This window comes from Microtus ochrogaster, linkage group LG1 (genome assembly GCF_000317375.1).
Source record: "Microtus ochrogaster isolate Prairie Vole_2 linkage group LG1, MicOch1.0, whole genome shotgun sequence".
NCBI lineage: Eukaryota > Metazoa > Chordata > Mammalia > Rodentia > Cricetidae > Microtus > Microtus ochrogaster.
The window spans coordinates 2,432,737-2,449,481 of record NC_022027.1 but is presented as its reverse complement, the minus strand read 5'-3'; the positions used below and the strand labels follow the sequence as shown (position 1 = coordinate 2,449,481).

At 58.8% G+C, this 16,745-nt stretch overlaps 3 protein-coding genes across 4 annotated transcripts in view; 1 reads left to right on the top strand and 2 right to left on the bottom strand.

Annotated features, from left to right (window-relative positions):
• Mfsd12 (major facilitator superfamily domain containing 12) overlaps positions 1–4,193 on the top strand; it is a 6,954-nt gene extending 2,761 nt beyond the window's left edge. Inside the window, exons 2-10 of the mRNA XM_005358988.3 lie at positions 518–728; positions 1,424–1,562; positions 1,640–1,825; positions 2,290–2,382; positions 2,468–2,560; positions 2,853–3,023; positions 3,103–3,197; positions 3,592–3,722; positions 3,822–4,193. Of these exons, the coding sequence (XP_005359045.1) occupies positions 518–728; positions 1,424–1,562; positions 1,640–1,825; positions 2,290–2,382; positions 2,468–2,560; positions 2,853–3,023; positions 3,103–3,197; positions 3,592–3,722; positions 3,822–3,844 (1,142 nt within the window). The 3' untranslated portion in view covers positions 3,845–4,193. The remainder of the gene's footprint in view (positions 1–517; positions 729–1,423; positions 1,563–1,639; positions 1,826–2,289; positions 2,383–2,467; positions 2,561–2,852; positions 3,024–3,102; positions 3,198–3,591; positions 3,723–3,821) is intronic.
• Positions 4,165–6,722, bottom strand: LG1H19orf71 (linkage group 1 C19orf71 homolog). The gene is made up of 4 exons (XM_005358987.3): positions 6,152–6,722; positions 4,952–5,190; positions 4,757–4,882; positions 4,165–4,334 (listed from the first exon to the last, which is right to left on the bottom strand). The coding sequence occupies exons 1-4, from the start codon at positions 6,232–6,234 to the stop codon at positions 4,165–4,167; spliced, it is 618 nt and encodes a 205-aa protein (XP_005359044.1). The 5' UTR covers positions 6,235–6,722.
• Positions 6,723–6,847: 125 nt separating this feature from the next.
• Positions 6,848–16,745, bottom strand: part of Fzr1 (fizzy and cell division cycle 20 related 1) — a 19,542-nt gene continuing 9,644 nt past the window's right edge. For both annotated transcript variants that reach the window (XM_026784993.1, XM_005358985.2), the window contains exons 2-14: positions 11,759–11,898; positions 11,525–11,650; positions 11,368–11,431; positions 11,139–11,266; positions 10,889–10,971; positions 10,616–10,799; positions 10,249–10,314; positions 9,666–9,768; positions 9,403–9,587; positions 9,014–9,247; positions 8,734–8,838; positions 8,261–8,353; positions 6,848–8,177 (exon numbers count right to left, since the gene is read on the bottom strand). In XM_026784993.1, the coding sequence (XP_026640794.1) occupies positions 8,136–8,177; positions 8,261–8,353; positions 8,734–8,838; positions 9,014–9,247; positions 9,403–9,587; positions 9,666–9,768; positions 10,249–10,314; positions 10,616–10,799; positions 10,889–10,971; positions 11,139–11,266; positions 11,368–11,431; positions 11,525–11,650; positions 11,759–11,827 (1,482 nt within the window). In that variant the 5' untranslated portion in view covers positions 11,828–11,898 and the 3' untranslated portion in view covers positions 6,848–8,135. The remainder of the gene's footprint in view (positions 8,178–8,260; positions 8,354–8,733; positions 8,839–9,013; positions 9,248–9,402; positions 9,588–9,665; positions 9,769–10,248; positions 10,315–10,615; positions 10,800–10,888; positions 10,972–11,138; positions 11,267–11,367; positions 11,432–11,524; positions 11,651–11,758; positions 11,899–16,745) is intronic.

The window sequence follows — 16,745 nt, the reverse complement described above, 5'->3', positions numbered from 1 at the left end:
TTTTTTTTTAAAGATTTACTTATTTATTATGTATACAACATTCTGCCTCAGTGTATGCCCGCGCACCAGAGGAGGGTGCCAGATCTCATTACAGATGGTTGTGAGCCACCATGTGGTTGCTGGGAATTGAACTCGGGCCCTCTAGAAGAGCAGCCAGTGCTCTTAACCTCTGAGCCATCTCTCCAGCACCGATGAGGAGCATCTTAAAGTCATTAGTATCTTTCTGAGTGGATGGAGCAGGGTGGAACACCCAGCATGTGCTGGACAGGCGCAGGCTGTGCTCTGTACCCAGGAGCGGCCTCTGGACTCCTCCCTGCCCAGCTGGTCCTCGGGGGCATAACATAGTGCAGGTTGTAGATGTGGGGGGTGACACTGAACTCAGCTGGTGAGTGACCCTATTCTTGGCCTTTCTCCCCATCCTTAGCCACAGGCCACTCAAGGAGACTCCTGGCCTGCCACATTTGCCTGCTTCTGTAGCCTCCCCTCACCGCCCCATGTTGCCCCTCTGCCATCACAGGCACCGTCTGCGTCCTGCTGTCCTTCCCGTTCATCTTCAGCCCGTGCCTCGGCTGCGGGGAGGCCACCCCCGAGTGGGCTGCCCTGCTCTATTATGCACCATTCATCGTCATTTTCCAGTTTGGCTGGGCTGCCACGCAGATTGCCCACCTGAGCCTCATCCCCGAGCTAGTGACCAGTGAGCATGAGAAGGTGGAGCTCACAGCCCTCAGGTACCCGGGGCTGGGGGCAGTAACCTAGCTAGGTATCCCTGGGGAGTTTTATCTGTCAACCCCAACTGTGGTGAGCCGCAGAGAGGGACACGGTGCCCTAACTTTTTCTTCTGAGACTAGGCTAGCCGCGAACTCACAGAGATCCACCTGCCTCTGCCTCCTGAGGCGTGCCTCACCACTGCCAGCCCATTTTTAAAAAAGACAAATTTGAGTCAGTTTCTTATTCCATTGCCCTGGCTGACCTTGAATTTTGTGGTCCTCCTGCCTGCCGCAGTTTCCAGAGTAGCTAGCAGGGTGGGTGTGCACTAGCCTGGCTGTGGAATTAGAAGCTTTGGCTGGGTGATTCTCTGATGCTGGCAGAGTGGTTTGTGACCCCAGGTCGTAGCCTAAGGCTGATGTCCTAAGGTCACCTGATTAGACCAGACCCTCTAGGGACACTGCTTCAAAGGAACCACAACTGGCCCAGGGACTAATTGTTTCCACGGGACCCTTTGACCCTTTATTCTGCCGTGGATCTGTGGTCTGTGCCTCAGGGAAGGACACCAGCAGGGCTGGGACTCTGTGGGATCGGGCGCTCTGCCGGCTCGGGAAGTAAGTATTCTGGATTTCTGATAGGCAGCAAGCATTTATTGGGCGCTTGCTGTGTACAGACGTGGTTTCTGTAGACTCATGCTGAGCCGGGCGCTCACCCACAGGTATGCCTTCACGGTGGTGGCCAACATCACGGTCTACGGCGCCGCCTGGCTGCTGCTGCACCTGCAGGGCTCTGCCCATGGTGAACAGGACATCAGTGTGGGTGACCAGCTGGGAGTCCAGGATGTGCCGGTGTTTCGGGTAAGTCGGGGCTGTGTGGTGGCCCTGGGGTCCCCGAGCCTACAGAAGCCATAGCTGAGTCCCGCTGTTCTTTCTAGAACCTGGCCCTGCTGGTGGTGGGCGTGGGAGCCATCTTCTCGCTCCTCTTCCACTTGGGTACCAAGGAGGGGCGCCAGCCCCGGCCTCGGGAGATAGAACCTGATGAACACAGCCCCCTGGTGGCCCCCACGGCCCGGCCACTCCTGCTCTGGAAACACTGGCTTCGGGAGCCAGCTTTCTACCAGGTACACTGTGGGTGCCCAGTCCCATGGCACCACCCAGGATTGACATTACCAGTGGCTCTCACAGTCTGTACCCAGGGCAGGCATTACTAATCGACCTGTCTCATCTAGAGTAGACATTGTGAACCAATCTTCTACAGCCGGGGTGTCCATTCAGCTGCCGTCCCGTGCTCAGGACAGACTAATCACTCCCTCACTGATCTTTCGGGGCCAGCTGAGTTCTGTTTCATACTTGGGGCAGACATCATTCAGTTTTCCATTCCACATACGGGGCATATGTTCCCGATTTTCCGTACCCCACCCAGGGCAGACATTACTAATCACAGATGTCGTTTCTCCTGGCCTGCCTGCTGAGCAGTCAGCTGTAATGAGTCATGCCGTTGGGGAAGCCCTCAGCTTGCTCTCCAAATCCTTGTCTGGGTCTCCCACTGAGCCCTGGGCTTGTCCCCCTGCTCATCTGCCCACAGGTGGGCATGCTGTACATGACTACGAGGCTCATCGTAAACCTGTCCCAGACCTACATTGCTATGTACCTGACCTACTCTCTCAGCCTGCCCAAGGTGAGGCGGGGTCATAGGGAGGAGATGGGCAGGCCCCTCCCACCCAGGAGACCCCTCTGGACGGGCACTACCTCTCCCTCCCCAGAAGTTCATCGCCACCATTCCTCTGGTGATGTACTTGAGTGGCTTCTTCTCCTCCTTCCTCATGAAGCCAGTCAACAGGCGCATAGGGAGGAACGTGAGTGACGGATGGGAAGAGGGGGGTTGGAGGGGCGAGGCGGGGGTGGGTGGTGGTGGCCGGGGTTCTCTGGCCCTTCCTGGTGGGCTGCAGCCCTTGGACAGCCTACCCTGGATGTAGTGTCTGACTTGGCTGTACAACAGAAGGTTGATTGGTAATAGGTGCCCTGGCGTGGACCAGCAATGCCTGTCGTGGGAGTGGAGCCTTTCACTGGGCTGAGGACCCCAGAGGGCGAGTGTCGGGATGCCCGGCCATGGGGGCCTGATGCAGGCCCCACCTCCTTCCTCTCTAGATGACCTACTTCACAGGGCTGCTGGTGATCCTGGCCTTCGCAGCGTGGGTGGCCCTGGTAGATAAGCTGGGCGTGGCCGTTTACGGGGCCGCTGTGCTGCTGGGTGCGGGTTGTGCCACCATCCTGGTCACCTCACTGGCCATGACAGCTGACCTCATCGGCCCACACACGGTAGGGCTGGTGGGAGGAGCCTCGGGAGGCAGTGGTCTGGATCCTGGGCCTGGGGACTGACGATCTGTGTGTCCCCCAGCACAGTGGAGCCTTCGTGTACGGTGCTATGAGCTTTTCGGATAAGGTAGCCAACGGGCTGGCCGTCATGGCTGTGCAGAGCCTGCACCCCTGCCCGTGAGTTCATGTCCTCAGACCCCAGGAGCAGCATCCGTTTCTCTGAGTTTCTTGTGAGCTAAGGGCCAGGCTACAGGGGACACAGAGCCACCTGTCCTGGCCCAGGACAATGCCAGGCGTGTAGGAAACGGGATTGAGCGTGGGGGTGGGAAGGTGCCATCTCAGGAGTTGGGGTCAGACAGGAGGCCGGGAGGGTTCCTGAGGTACCATGTCAGGGCCCGCACAAAGGCCCTGGGGCAGGACCGAGCCCACGCTGGAGGCGAGGCTGTGGGCTGCAGGGGAACTCTGTGTCTACTGGGGTGTGTGTAGGCCTAGGGTCCTCTGGAACTTGAGATGGGCTCCGTGGAGGGCTGGTGCAGGGGATACTGCCCTCAGCCCAACGTCTGCCCCCTAGCTCTGAGCTCTGCTGCTGGGCCTGCGTTGGCTTCTACCACTGGGTAATGGTGACTGTGACGGGCGGCGTGGGTGTGGCCGCGGCCCTGGCTCTCTGCAGCCTCCTCATCTGGCCCATCTGCATCCGCACCCGTGAGTCTCCATCGCTGCGACTTGGGTGGGGTCTCGGTGCTGGGAGAGGTGCGACCTGGGACCCGCCCTCCCCAACGCCACCCTGCTCCTCATTTTCAGGGGACCTCGGAGACCGGCCCTGACCCTGGCTCCCCAGGGCAACACGACGAAGGACCAGGCAGACACCCTGGCCCCCTGGTCCCCCACCTGCAGGGGGTCAGAGGGCACGGTGTGAGGGTGGGGAAAGGATACCCAGCCATGCTCCTTGAATCCCGGGGACCCGTGGGTGTCCCGCCCCAACCGTGGACCAGCGCAGGGACCAGGGACGGGAAGTCAGGGCCTCCCTCATTCGGCTCGCTGGGACCCGAGGAGAATAAAGCAGGATTGACACCCCGGACTGCATGCGTGGGGAAGGTCGCCTGGCCCACGGACGCACGAGGCACTGGTCGGCAGCAGGGCTTTATCAGAGCGCGGGCGTGAAGGCCGGGGGCGGCTGGCCGGTGGCCGGGCAGGGGCGCTCTCTGTCCCGTTGCCTGAAGTCCTGCGAGGTGTAGCGCGGCCGCTGTGGTGGCGACAGATGGGGCACGTAGTCGGACCGCGAGGGCTCCACCCCGAATTGGTTCCTGTTGACCACTGGGGAGCGGGACTGGGCTCAGAGGCTGGCAGGGGACCCTCTGCATGCTGGCCACGCCCTGCCCCCCTCCCACCTGCTTCCCGGGTCTTCGCTGTTTTTTTTTTTTTTTTTTTCGAGACAGGGTTTCTTTGGAGCTGTTCTGGGACTAGTTCTTGTAGACCAGGCTGCCCTCGAACTCACAGATCCACCTGCCTTTGCCTCCCCAGTGCTGGGATTAAAGGCGTGTGTCACCACCGAACGGCCACTGTTTTTTTTTTTTTTCTTTCCCTGTAGTTTTGATGCAGGGTCTCTTAAAGCTTGACACTGTGTAGCCCAGGCTGTCCCCAGAACTCAGAGATCCTCCTGCCTCTGCCGCGGGAGTGCTGGGGTGACCCGCTTGCACCTCTGCCCCACCTCCCTCCCGTCCCCATCCGCCACTCACCAAACTCCTTGCCGCAGATGTGCCTGTCCCTCCACGGCATGCACCCCCAGCGCGTGCCTGGGCTGAGATACTGCGCAGGCAGCACGGGGTCCCAGAAGGCCGTCTCCCGCAGGCGCTGCGTGTAGGCTGCGGGAATGCGAGGGCGGGGTCAGCGTGGGACCCACGGGCATGCGCGGCTGGGGGCATGACACTCACCGGGCGGCAGGCCACGCAGGCGACTCTCAAAGCAGCCGTGCCAGCGCGCATGGGCCTCGCGGTACGGTCTGTCAAGCGCAGCAGGCAGCATGTACCAGGCCTCTCGTGGGTCCGAGTTGGTCAGGCCGGTGAACCACACCTGGCCGGCTGCGTCCTGTCCCATGGGCGTGAACTTCCAGCGCACGGCTTGCTTGACAGCCGGTGCCCAACGGGGGCCCTCCAGGGACAGGTAGTCATTGCTGAGGGAGGGTGGGCACTGAGCACAGTTGCTCACTGCTCCCTGTCGCAAGGGTGTCCGCCCCCTTTGCAAAGGGGTGAGGGTCACCCCATACCCGCCCAGGGTCTCCTCTGTGTGCTTCCCCACCAGCTGTCATTGTCTCATAGCCGAGGATGCCCCGCTTGTTTGAGGCACATCTCCCGACCATGCAGCAATCCTCCTGCCGTAGCCTCTCAAGTGTTTGTATGACAGGCACGAGCCTAGTTTCGGGGGGCAGAAGGGGACCAAGCCGGGGTCAGCTTGGCAGGAAATTTCTCAGATGGTACCCGGAGTTGAGTGCTCTGGCAAGCCTCGGGTGGCCTAGAACTTGCAACGGAGGGTACACCCTCTATAGTTTCAAAACCAAAACCAGGACTCGGGTGGCTCCATGGTGGCCCCCTGGGATTGTACTTAGCCCACAAAAGGTCGATGTGAAACAGGCCTGTGAAATGGGACTTTTGCTGGGTGACTCGTCCTGTGCTCAGTATGCTGAGTGAGGCAGGGGATCTTTCCTTTGGGTTATACAGAAAGATCCTGGCTCAAACTTTAAAAATGTATAGTGTGGTGGTATATTCCAGCCCTGTGGAGGGCAGCAGGAGGGTCAGAAGTTCAAGGTCATCTTCAGCCACGTGGTGAAGCTGAGGCCAGCCTGGGTTACAGGAGATGTCATCTCCCCATCACTCACATGCACAGGCCAGGCATACTGCCCCTTAGGGCAGTATCTCACACATACCGTGGCCACCCAGGGGGAGGGAGTTCTTGCAAATCCAACAATCTGAAACGGGGGGGGGGGGGAGCTTCCCATCTTTGGAGTGTGGGTGTGCACATGCCTAACTCCCAATCCCCTGCACACCTATATCCCAGCCCACTGGACTGCAGGTTACAGGGGAGGGGGGCGCAAGCTGGTGCTTGGGTGAAGGGAGGTGCCAAATGCAGGGACCCACCTGTATAAAAGGGCGGGGAAGTTGAGTTCCAGGGTGCCCGAGGGGACAAAGGGCTGGGCAGCCTCCCGCCTCAGGTTTTCCATGTCTGCCCCTGTGTTCCCAGAGGTGCAGACCAATAAGGCCCTAGGGCCATTGTTGACAGGGACAAAGGTGTCCCAGCAACAGGGAAGTGGGCAGCGGTCATGGTCCCCATGACCTCAGCCTACTTCCTGAGACTGGGCCTTCAGGACTGAAGTGAGACTTGTGGCTTTGGGCTCTCACCAGCTCCCTACCTGGGGATACCTGAACATTCCTTAACTTTCTCCCTGCCCCACAGTAGCAAGCCATGTCCTCCCTGTGCCAGGGTCTTGGCAGTCTGCCCTTGCCCACCTTACCCCAGTCTCTGTCCTGGACCCCACAGGGAAGACACTGCTCAGGGCTATCTGCTGGGTGGTGGGGACACAGCCTAGACCATCACTCAGCCAGTGTGGAGGAACCTCGAGGACACGGGACTCTGAGGGACAAAGTGTGGGCTCCATGACAGTAAATGTCTGTGACCCAGGGATCCACAGAGGGAAGTGAATTCGTGATGGATGTGGTTGGGCCTTTGCACCTTTGGTCAGAGACTGCCCCGGAATTAGCAGTGATTGTTACAGAGCTCATTTATGATAGTACAGTGGATGTTTTATGTTTTTACTGCAATAAACAACACAACCAACTTAAAGTACTTGATGGCCACCTCGCTGCCCTTGGGTGGCACCGGTATCTGGTAGCACCAGGGTCCATCTGGGGTCATTCCCACAGCACAAACATCAACTCCCTCTCTGCAACATGCTGGACCTGTCCTGCCCCAGGGACTTTGTGCAAACTGGCCACTGCCCAGGCTGCAGAAGGCCACCTCTGGGTACTTGGGTTGGAGTCCCCTAGCCACTCAGGACCCTCGCAGGCTTTTCCCCAGTATGTGGATGGGGGCCTGGACCACACCCGCTTGCTTGCAGTTTTGAGCCTCCTCCACCACAGCGGCAGCTTCTCGGTAGAGATAGGACCAGCCCAGCCTCACTGACAAGTGTGGTACTGGGACTGACAGATGGACAAGGCTGTTCTGTTCAGGCAGGTGGCTTATGGAGCCTCCTGTGGCAACAAGGGTCCCATGGTATATTGTTTCTGGTGACTCCCGACAGGCTGAGCCACCCCGCTGCCTTGGGATGAAGCCCCTGCTGGGGAGCACAGCTAAGAATGTCTGCCTCACTCCCAGCCTCAGGCAGCAGACCACACAGTGACCTGTGTCCTAATGCCAGGTGGCTTCTCCGGCCTGAGTGTTAGAACAAGGCAACAAAACACACAACAGACCCCAAGGCGTCACAAATACATATATACACACGTGCACACACCACGGCCACCACACTGGGGAGGAGCAGCAAAGATGGGGGTCTGAGGTCAGGGAGGCCTGAGAAGCTTCCAGAAGGTCAAGAGGAAGTGGACATGGCAGATGAGGCAGCTGGCTTGGGAGGGGTGAGGTGACACACATGGGTTACAGGAGGTGCACACACAGACAGAGTGGCAGCACGATCAGGGTGTCAGGGCGAGAGGCGCAGGCCCCGCCAGCACCTCCCAGGATGTTCTGGCTGGGGTGGCTGCAGAGGGGCATATCGGCTCTGGTCCACAGGTCCAGGTGACACTGGGTTTGGGGCTCTGATGGGGTCTCGGGCCTCCTGCTCAGCTGTGTCCAATATGGCTCGGGCAGTGGTGACAGGGAGGTCAAAAGTGTCCATCTGAGAGCGCTGACGGCCAGCAGGAAGGGGATGCAGCCGGTGGATGAGGGTCCCCGTGTCCCTGTCCCAGACACTGGCTCCACAGCTCACAACGAGGCATTTAATGAGACTCTGGGGTCTCCGGCCCGGCTCCCGCCCATCAGATGCCTCCTGGGGACTGCGGGGACAGCAGGGCCCATGCATGCTGGCTGCTCTATCTCTGCCCCAAGGGGCTGCACTTCCCGCCCGCGGGTCTATCGGATCCGGGTGAAGAGGTTGAGCACAGACACGGATTCCTGGGAACAGGGAACAAGAGTGACCGTGTGCCCTGAGAACCCAAGGGGTGTGACCATGTGAGGACACCACGCACCCTCCTTACCTTTGTAGAGCGTGTTTTGCTGAAAACGTTCCAGAACCGCAGTGTCTCGTCTCCGGCCCCAGTGACAATGGCCTCCCCGTCAGGGGACATGGCCTATAGAGGGGACAAAAGGGACCTGGTTGTTTCCAGCTGCAGCAGGCAGGTTCTGAGACCCAGGCAGAAGCCAGGTAGGTGCCAGAGGACACACCCTGGGCTGAGGGTGCAGGACACAAAGGTCCCTGCAGCGGTGGGTCTGGGCCCTGGGTTCCCAAGCTGGGCCTACCAGGCAGCCGGGACACTGGCACTTTTGTTGGACAGAGGCCCCGTGGTGTGTGAGGCCTGGTGGGGGGGATCCTCCACTTCCCACATCCCGGGGTAGGGGGACACTGTTTAGGAGCATACAGCAGGAAGGCTGGGGCGGTGCTCAGCCAGCCAGGGACAAGTCCACCATGTGGGGCCCCAGGGGGCTGACAGCAACAGTGGCCGACACTCACCAAGTAGAGGACACGATAAGAGTGGCCAGTGAGCTTGGCCACCTGTGTAAGGGACGGGTACTTCCACACGAGGATCTGGTTCTGTGAGTAGCCATGTGTGCTCACCTAGGATGGAGACCAGGTGTGAGGGCTGCAGAGGGCTTGGAGGCGCCCTTGGGCTTCCCTCAGGGGGGCATGGAGTCTGGACCGGCCAAAGCCGGCATCGGTCTACAGTGCACACAGGTGGCGGGGTCTCAGCCCCCATGCTTCCTGCCTCCCACGGGCCCACGTGGGCACTCACCAGCTCGTTGGCATGTTTGGACCAGGCCAGGTTGCACACTTGTGAGCCAGTGTCAATGCACTGCAAGGGCTGGCCTGTCAGCGTGTTCCAGAAGCGGATGCAGCGGTCAGCTGTGCCACCCCCAGACGCCAGCAGTCCGTGCTGGTGTGGGGACCAAGCGATGGCCTTCACGGCTGCCAGGTGCTCCGTGTACTGCTGCACAGGGCTCACGGTTGAGTGGTTCCACACGAGCAGCTGCGGGCAGGCCGAGGCTGTGACAGGCCCACCCAGAAACACGCACCCAGGGCAGGCACCTGCCCAGGCCAAGTCTGGGGTCATAAGCTCTATGTTCTAAGATGACCCCAGGGCCGTGCCCTCCCGGGGCGGGGCAGGAGTGACAGCAGCCGTACCTTGTTGTCATTGCCCCCTGAGGCGAGCAGCTGGTGATCTGTGGACCACTTGAGGCCACACACCTCCTGCCGGTGGCCCTGTAGCCGCCGCTCTGACTGCAGGGGTGGTGTGCGGATGTCGCGCTGCAGGATCATCCGGTCACGGCTACCTGATGACAGCTGGTCTGCATTCCAGGCCAGTGCCCCTGCAGGGTGACAGCGGGTCAGCCCGAGCCTGGGCAGGGCCGGGGCCAAGGGTGCAGCTGGGCTGGCCAGGTCCTCACCAACGCGTGCAGTGTGGCCCTCCAGCACCGACAGCTTCTTGCCAGCGGCCGCATCCCAGATCTGCACGAAGCCCTTGTGTGTGCCCACTGCAACCAGGTTTCCCTAGAGGACAGGAGTGGCCAGGTGGCCATCAGCTGGATATGGGGACAAGAAGTTTACCCATCTCATGCCCAGAGAGGCGGGACGGTCTCTGTAGCCCATTTTTTGTTCTGAGTTTTAAAACAAGGCTCACTCTATGATCCAGACTAGCATACCGCACACTCAGGGCAATCCTCCAGCCTTGGGAGCCACCACACCCAGCTACCTGGACGTACTGCTTTGCTTAAACTGTCTGCGGGGCTTTCCTGGCAACATCACCGTTCGGCCACCACTGTGCCAGCCTTATGCGGGGGACACCGCCCACCCCTGCACCCCAGGCTGCAGTGAGCAGCAGCAGCACAGTCTCAGAGATGGCCAAGGCTCATGCACAGGGAAGAAGCCTCCAGCTCAGTGGCCTTACTCAAATATCAAAGGGTCAGGTGGGTTCCACCCTTCCTCCTTTAGGGGTAACAGGTGACCGCAGGGCTCCCCTTCCTCACTCACCCGCTCAGACCAGCCCACAGAAGTCACCGAGTCCCCTTCCACAGAGAGGTCACAGAGCCGGGTCACCTGTGGGCAGGAGGTCAGAGTGAGGGCACATGCTCTGGCCTCAGACCTGCGTTCCCCAGCTAGTGCCCATGGGGTGGAATGCACAGAGATAGCACCAGAGTCCAGCAAAGGAGACCAGAGTCCCAGCTGTCCCTGGGGACCACTCACGTCTCTTCAGGGAGAAGCAGGTGTGTGTCTGTGTAGGGAGGAGCATCGAAGGAACAGGCACACTCTGTGCACACTACTCCCTCCTTCTGTCCCCTCCTGTGGGCTGCACCGCCTGTGGTCAGTCAAACCCCCATGAACGGTGCTTGGTGTATACCTGGCTAGTGCACGCGCTCCACAGGTACACGCAGGTGCCCAACCCCACACTGAGCACGTTGAGGGAGGACCAGTCCACCAGGTTGAGGTAGAAGTCATCCTGAAGCTCGGGGGCATCCAGCACCTTGAAAGGAATCTTGGAGATCTTGCGCGTGGGCTTCCGTGGCGACCGCAGCAGCTTCTGACTGCGAGGACAGCAGGAGGCCGCTTGCTGCTGTCCCAGACCCTTGTCCCTCTTACCACCCGGACACTCAGGGACCCAGGCCTGACTCACCTCTTGTTACTAACAGGCGACAAGGAGTATGGAGACACGTCATTGCCATCGTCAGGACTCGAGCGCTTGCTGCTGAGGGAATACTGGGGACAGGGACACCGTGCGGAATGGCTGTTGTGGCCTCGGGGCTTGGAAACCCCCAAGCACCCAAAGCCGACAAAGAATGGGCTGGATGCTGCAGACAGAGCAGCCCCGCCTCCCCCCCCCCCCAGCCCTCTCCCTCACAGGGCCCTGGCTGCCGCTGGCTCACCGTGAAGAGGCCCTTGTGCTCGGGCGTGGATGGCTGCAGCCTCCGATCCTCCGTCTGCGGGTCCTGCACCTTCTCAATGCCTGCGCCCAGCAGCTCGTTCTTCAGCAGTGCGGAGTAGGCCAGGCCGTCTGCAGGGGCAGGGCGGAAGGTTGTTGGGTGTGTTCTGGGCGGGGCCTATGGCGGGAGGGGTGGGCGGGGCTATGGACGAGTGGGCGGGGCCGACCGTCACCTTTGCCATTGTCCGAGGTGGCATCCTTGGCCTTCCGGTTCTGGCTTGGGGACTTCTCGTTTTCCTATGGGAGAGTAGCCCGTGAGGGAACACCGCAATGGGGGGCTGTGCCCACCTCGGGGTGACTGGCCCGCTCTCTGCTAGGTCTAGCCCTCACATTGATCCTGTGGAAGTTCACACTCCAGTTGGCCCCAGCCCGCGAGGGGATGAAGCGGTCACCATGTTTGCTGGGCGAGGACACTGGGGAGTTGGCTGGTGTCAGGGTTCTCCGCATCTCTGAGACCTGGGAGAGAGGTGGGGGACTCAGTTGCGGCGACCCCCAGAGAAGGTCCCTTGGCCAGGGTCTGCAGGTGACACCCTGGGGGCTCGATGGGCGCAGCCCGTCACTCACACATGGCACTGTGTTCTCATTCTGGATGATGATCTGCCGCAGGAGCCTGCGTTCATAGTCCTGATCCATGGCAGGCGGGCGGGCAGGCAGGCGGGCGGGGCGGGCAGGCGGGCGGGGCGGGGCCCGCAGCTGAGGGCAGCCTGCAGGGCAGACACAAGGTAAGAGCCCCGTGGAACACAACAAGCGGGAAGACAGACTGGGCTACTCTGTAATTTTTTTTTTTTTTGGTTTTTCGAGACAGGGTTTCTCTGTGGTTTTGGAGCCTGTCCTGGAACTAGCTCTTGTAGACCAGGCTGGTTCTGTAATTCTTTATTACAATTATTATTATGAGACTGGGTTTCTCTTGTTTGTTTCCTTGGTTTGTTTTTTGAGACAAGGTTTCTCTGTAGCTTTGGAAACTAGCTCTTTTTTTTTCTTTTAAAGATTTATTTATTTATTATGTATACAGTATTGTCAGTATTCTGTTTGCATGTGTGCCTACAGGCCAGAAGAGGGCACCAGACCTCCTCACGGATGGTTGTTAGCCACCATGTGGTTGCTGGGAATTGAACTCAGGACCTTTGGAAGAACAGTCAGTGCTCTTAACCACTGAGCCATTTCTCCAGCCCCCGGAAACTAGCTCTTGTAGACCAGGCTGGCCCCGAACTCTGCCTCCCGATGCTGGGATTAAAGGTATGCACCACCACTACTGTAAATCTTATTTTTGACACAAGATCTCATGTAGCCCAGGCTTGCCCCCAACCTTCTATGTAGCAAAGGATAACCTTGAATCTTAATGTCCTGCCTCAAATGTGTGTCACCATGCCTAAGGAGTATATCCCAGGAGTCAAGAACACTGCACCCGAGCCTGGGAAGCAGGATCCACCCTGGTCCTGACATTCTAGCAGTCCCAGACTGGCCCTGATGTACCTGAGTGTGTGCCTGTGTGATGAGCCTCAGTCCCTGGAGGGACCAATGCTAACAGGGAGGTGGAGCCAGTGCCAAGCCAAGTGTGGGGGGGACTGGGGACACTAGCCTCCATCAGCAATTGGAGCAATCACCCTTGATGTCCAATCAGACAGCTTACAACTGAGGTGGGAGGGATGTGGTCAGCCAGGGCAGAGCCCTCAGGCTGTCCAGGATCTCAGGCTGTGAGGCTATTGCTTGCTAACAGAGGACCAGGCCCTTGGTCTATGCACTATGTGGATTTTATACTTCATAGCAGAGACACAAAAAGGCAAAGGTCCCTATAACCTGGGGGATAGTCCATGTCAACAGTACCCATTGCAGAGCTGCAGGGCTGTCAACTTTCCCATGACCTCCTACCCCAGGTCCTAGATACCATAGCATGACTTATGCATGCACAGGTACACCATCCCCACCACTGGGCCCCTCTGGCCTGAGCCTGGAGCCTCCCACTCCACCCAACGTTAAACACACGGAATACAGAGAAACACAAAAGGCAGAAGCAAAACACTGGCTCTGCATCCTTCCCCAGAACTTTCCATTTCCCACACCGAAGCTTGGTCCTCAGTCAGCACCAACTCCCAGCGGTCCTGGAGCCTGGCACTCTCTCAGGCCTTAGTCCCTTAAACAGTTGAAGGGACTGTGTGACCTGAGACAGACAACCACGGGCAGAAGCCTGCCCAGCTGCAGGTCCATCCGCGCACTAGAACATTACTCAGTCATGAACAGGAAGGCACTAAAGCGACTTTGAGGAGGTACCCCGAGACCAGGCTGCCGCCCGCTGCTCTAGCCACCCAGCATGAGAGACAGGCTGGTCTGGAGCACACAACCCTCTTGCCTCGGCTCCTGGGGCTAGGATGCTTGAAGGATCAGGAGTTCAACTCCATTGTTAGATACATGCTGAAGGGCAACCTACTTACGTGACCCAGGCCTGGAAGACACAAAGCAAGGGCATTTCAAATGTGTCACCTCACCACTGTAGGTGAGAGGCTGACATGGGGGGGGGGGGACAGGGGTGGTGCATGGGGCTGAGGGGTGCAGGAGTGGGAGCCTAGTGCAGATGAAGCACTGTCACCGACTGCCTCGTGGCTCAGCTGCTGTCTGGCCTGGCGGGGCAGACCCACCCCTTTGCTTGGTTCTCTGAGGGAAAGGCTGGGCCTTCTCTTGCTCCCTGGTCCCCAGAAGCCCAGGTGGCCCCAGTCCTTGCATACAAACTTGATCCAGCAGCCAGGTGGCCTAGGCCTAAGGCTCATGAATTCCCCTCAGGTGGCAGGGTCCTGCTCCAAGCCTGGTCCACTCCACCCAAGTCCAGCCAGGCCCAGCTAACCCTTGGGAGCTCTGGGCCCTGTGCCTTCCTGCTGAGAGTCAGTCTCCCCCAGGGGCCTGATCCTGGCTGTATCCCAGGATGCTGTGAGCAGGGGTTTCTCGCAGTTTGGTGACTACTGGGACCAAGAGCACACAAAAGTAAACAGAGCCGGGTGTGATGGAGCCCTGTGCCAGCCCCTGCCAATGCCACCAAGAGCCAGGGTGTCACCAGTCGCCCACCCCCAGTGCACACTTGTCCTCTTGCTTGGCACTGTGCACAGGAAGGCCCTTGGGCTCCTGTCACCAGGAAGGTCCCCCAAGGACGGAAGTGCAGCTCATCTGACCCTTAATTGCCAGCAAGTCACACCCTCTAGGGGCTACAAATCCTGAAAAACTGGTCCTCATGGCTGGTGTGTCAAGGATCCCAAGAAGAGCCCCCACCTGCAGCACTGTGGCCGGGGGGGGGGGGGGCTTGCTGGGCCCTGCAGGATGCTGAGCCCCATTACACACACACACACACACACATGTTCCTGGAATCAGGAGCATTCCACACTCCCCATTAAGGCAACAGGAGCTGCTCAAGCCACCACAGCACAGAGCAGGCAGAGATGAAGGCTGGCAGCCAGCTGCACCCAAGGCCCTGGCACAGGAAAACACCAGGCCTCTTTGCCCCATTCTTCCCTCTGTCCCAACTGGTGGCAGCCATGTGGTCAGGACTGTCCCCTGCCCTGGAAACACACATGGGGACAGGCCTAGCGCAGAGCTGTGGTCAGCTCCTGCAGCAGTGCCCACCAGGGGCACTGGACACAGGGACCCTCAGATCAGATGTCCCACAGAGCTCATATGCTGACCAGAGCATGTGCTCCCAAGATACCTTTAAGGGCAAAGGCAGGGACTTCCCAACGATACAGGCTAACAAGCAGGCCTGTTGTCCAAGAATGGGGTCCCCGCTCCACTTTGCTATCCCCTGTATTACCACAAATTCCCCGAGACACAGCTCTGGCCGAGCCTCCAGAAGACCCTACCCCCAGCAACCTTTCAGAAGGCTGCAAGGGAGAGCACAGGCTCTTCCTGTGTGCATGTGTGAGGAACACCTGCGGACCTGGGACAGTACAAAGGGTCTGAGAACTGTCAATAGTAAACGGTGGTGGGTGTGACAGACAGAAGCAGGCACATGGCAGGGCCCAGACAGCGGCCTTCCAGTCAGGAGAAAACAAGCAGAGCACGAGGTGACAGCTCCCATCAGTCAGGGACCCCAGGGGTACTGCAGCTGTCCTAGACACCTGGGGTTTGAGCAAACTGCCTCGCCCAGCATGGGCCCAGAGTGAGAAGACCCTCAGTACACATGCACCCCCGCCCACTCGCTCATCCAGCAGTGCCTCCCTGTGCCATCACTGTCCTTCAGAGCTGCCCCAACCTGTGGGAGAGACCCCTGCACTGTACCACACGTGGGTCTCTATATGACGGTGTGGCTGCCTGTGTGTGAATGCTCTGTAGACCAAGGGCCCAGGGTCCTTATGGGAGGGAGGCCCGCAGTGCTGAGGCTGACTTAGGCCTCCACCCACCCTACACCTGCAGCTCTCCCTGTCATGGCTACCTTAGGGGTGGAGTACAGAGTTCCAGAGGCCCTGGGGTTACAGGATCTCTTAGCAAGGTGGGCTGCTTCCCCAGGACAAGCAACGCAGCACCAAGCTCTCCCCCTGCCACCATGTGTGCCCTCCTCGCAGCTGCACTAGGGACAGGAGAGGACAAGATGGCAGTTCTGAGGAGCAGACAGTCAAAGCGTGTGCACCCCATCCCCAGCAGAGATGACACTGACCAGGGAGGCCATGGTAGGAAGCTTTCAGAACAGACCTTTGGGTCAGAGGCTGGGGTGATCCCTTTCAGGAACGGGGTGGACTTTAGGGTGACGGAAAGCTCTAGAATACATACAGGCGATGGCCACACCACAACTATTTTAATAAAATGTAAAATGTGAGACTATTATCTGCATAAACAGATAAAAAACATGGAAAAAAAATAATTAAAACCAACTTTTCAAGCCAGGCAGTGGTGGCCTTTAACCCCAGCACTCGAGGCCAGCCTGGTCTACAGAGTGAGTTCCAGGACAGCCTGGACTATATAGAGACCCTGTCCTAAAAAACAAAACAAAAACAACAAACTTTTCAAAAGCAAAGGCTGGTGAAGACAGTGGGAATTCCCGATGGGGACGGGGACATCGGCTCATCCTCAAACCTCTTTGGGGTCAGACATGCTGGTGCACACCTGCCATCCTGGTACTTCGGCAGGCTGAGGCAGGAGGATTGCTGCATGTTTGAGGCCTCCTGAGCGAGAGTGAGACTACAGTGAAAACAAACTCCAGAAAGGGGCTAGCCAGAGCACTCAGCAGAAGGCTGGAGAGCCGCACACCCAAGCTGCAGCATGGGACCACATGGTGGACGGAGGAACTCACCCCTGCATGGTGCCCTCTGACCTACAGACACACACATATACACACCCACCTAACACACACATGCACACACCTGTAGGCACACAGAGATACACAGACACACGAGTACACACACAGAGACACACACATGCACATAGACATACGAGTACACACACAGAGACACACACATGTGCACAGACACACGAGTACACACACACAGATACACAGACACATGAGTACACACAGATACACAGACACACGAGTACACACAGAGACACACAGACACACGAGTACACACACACAGATACA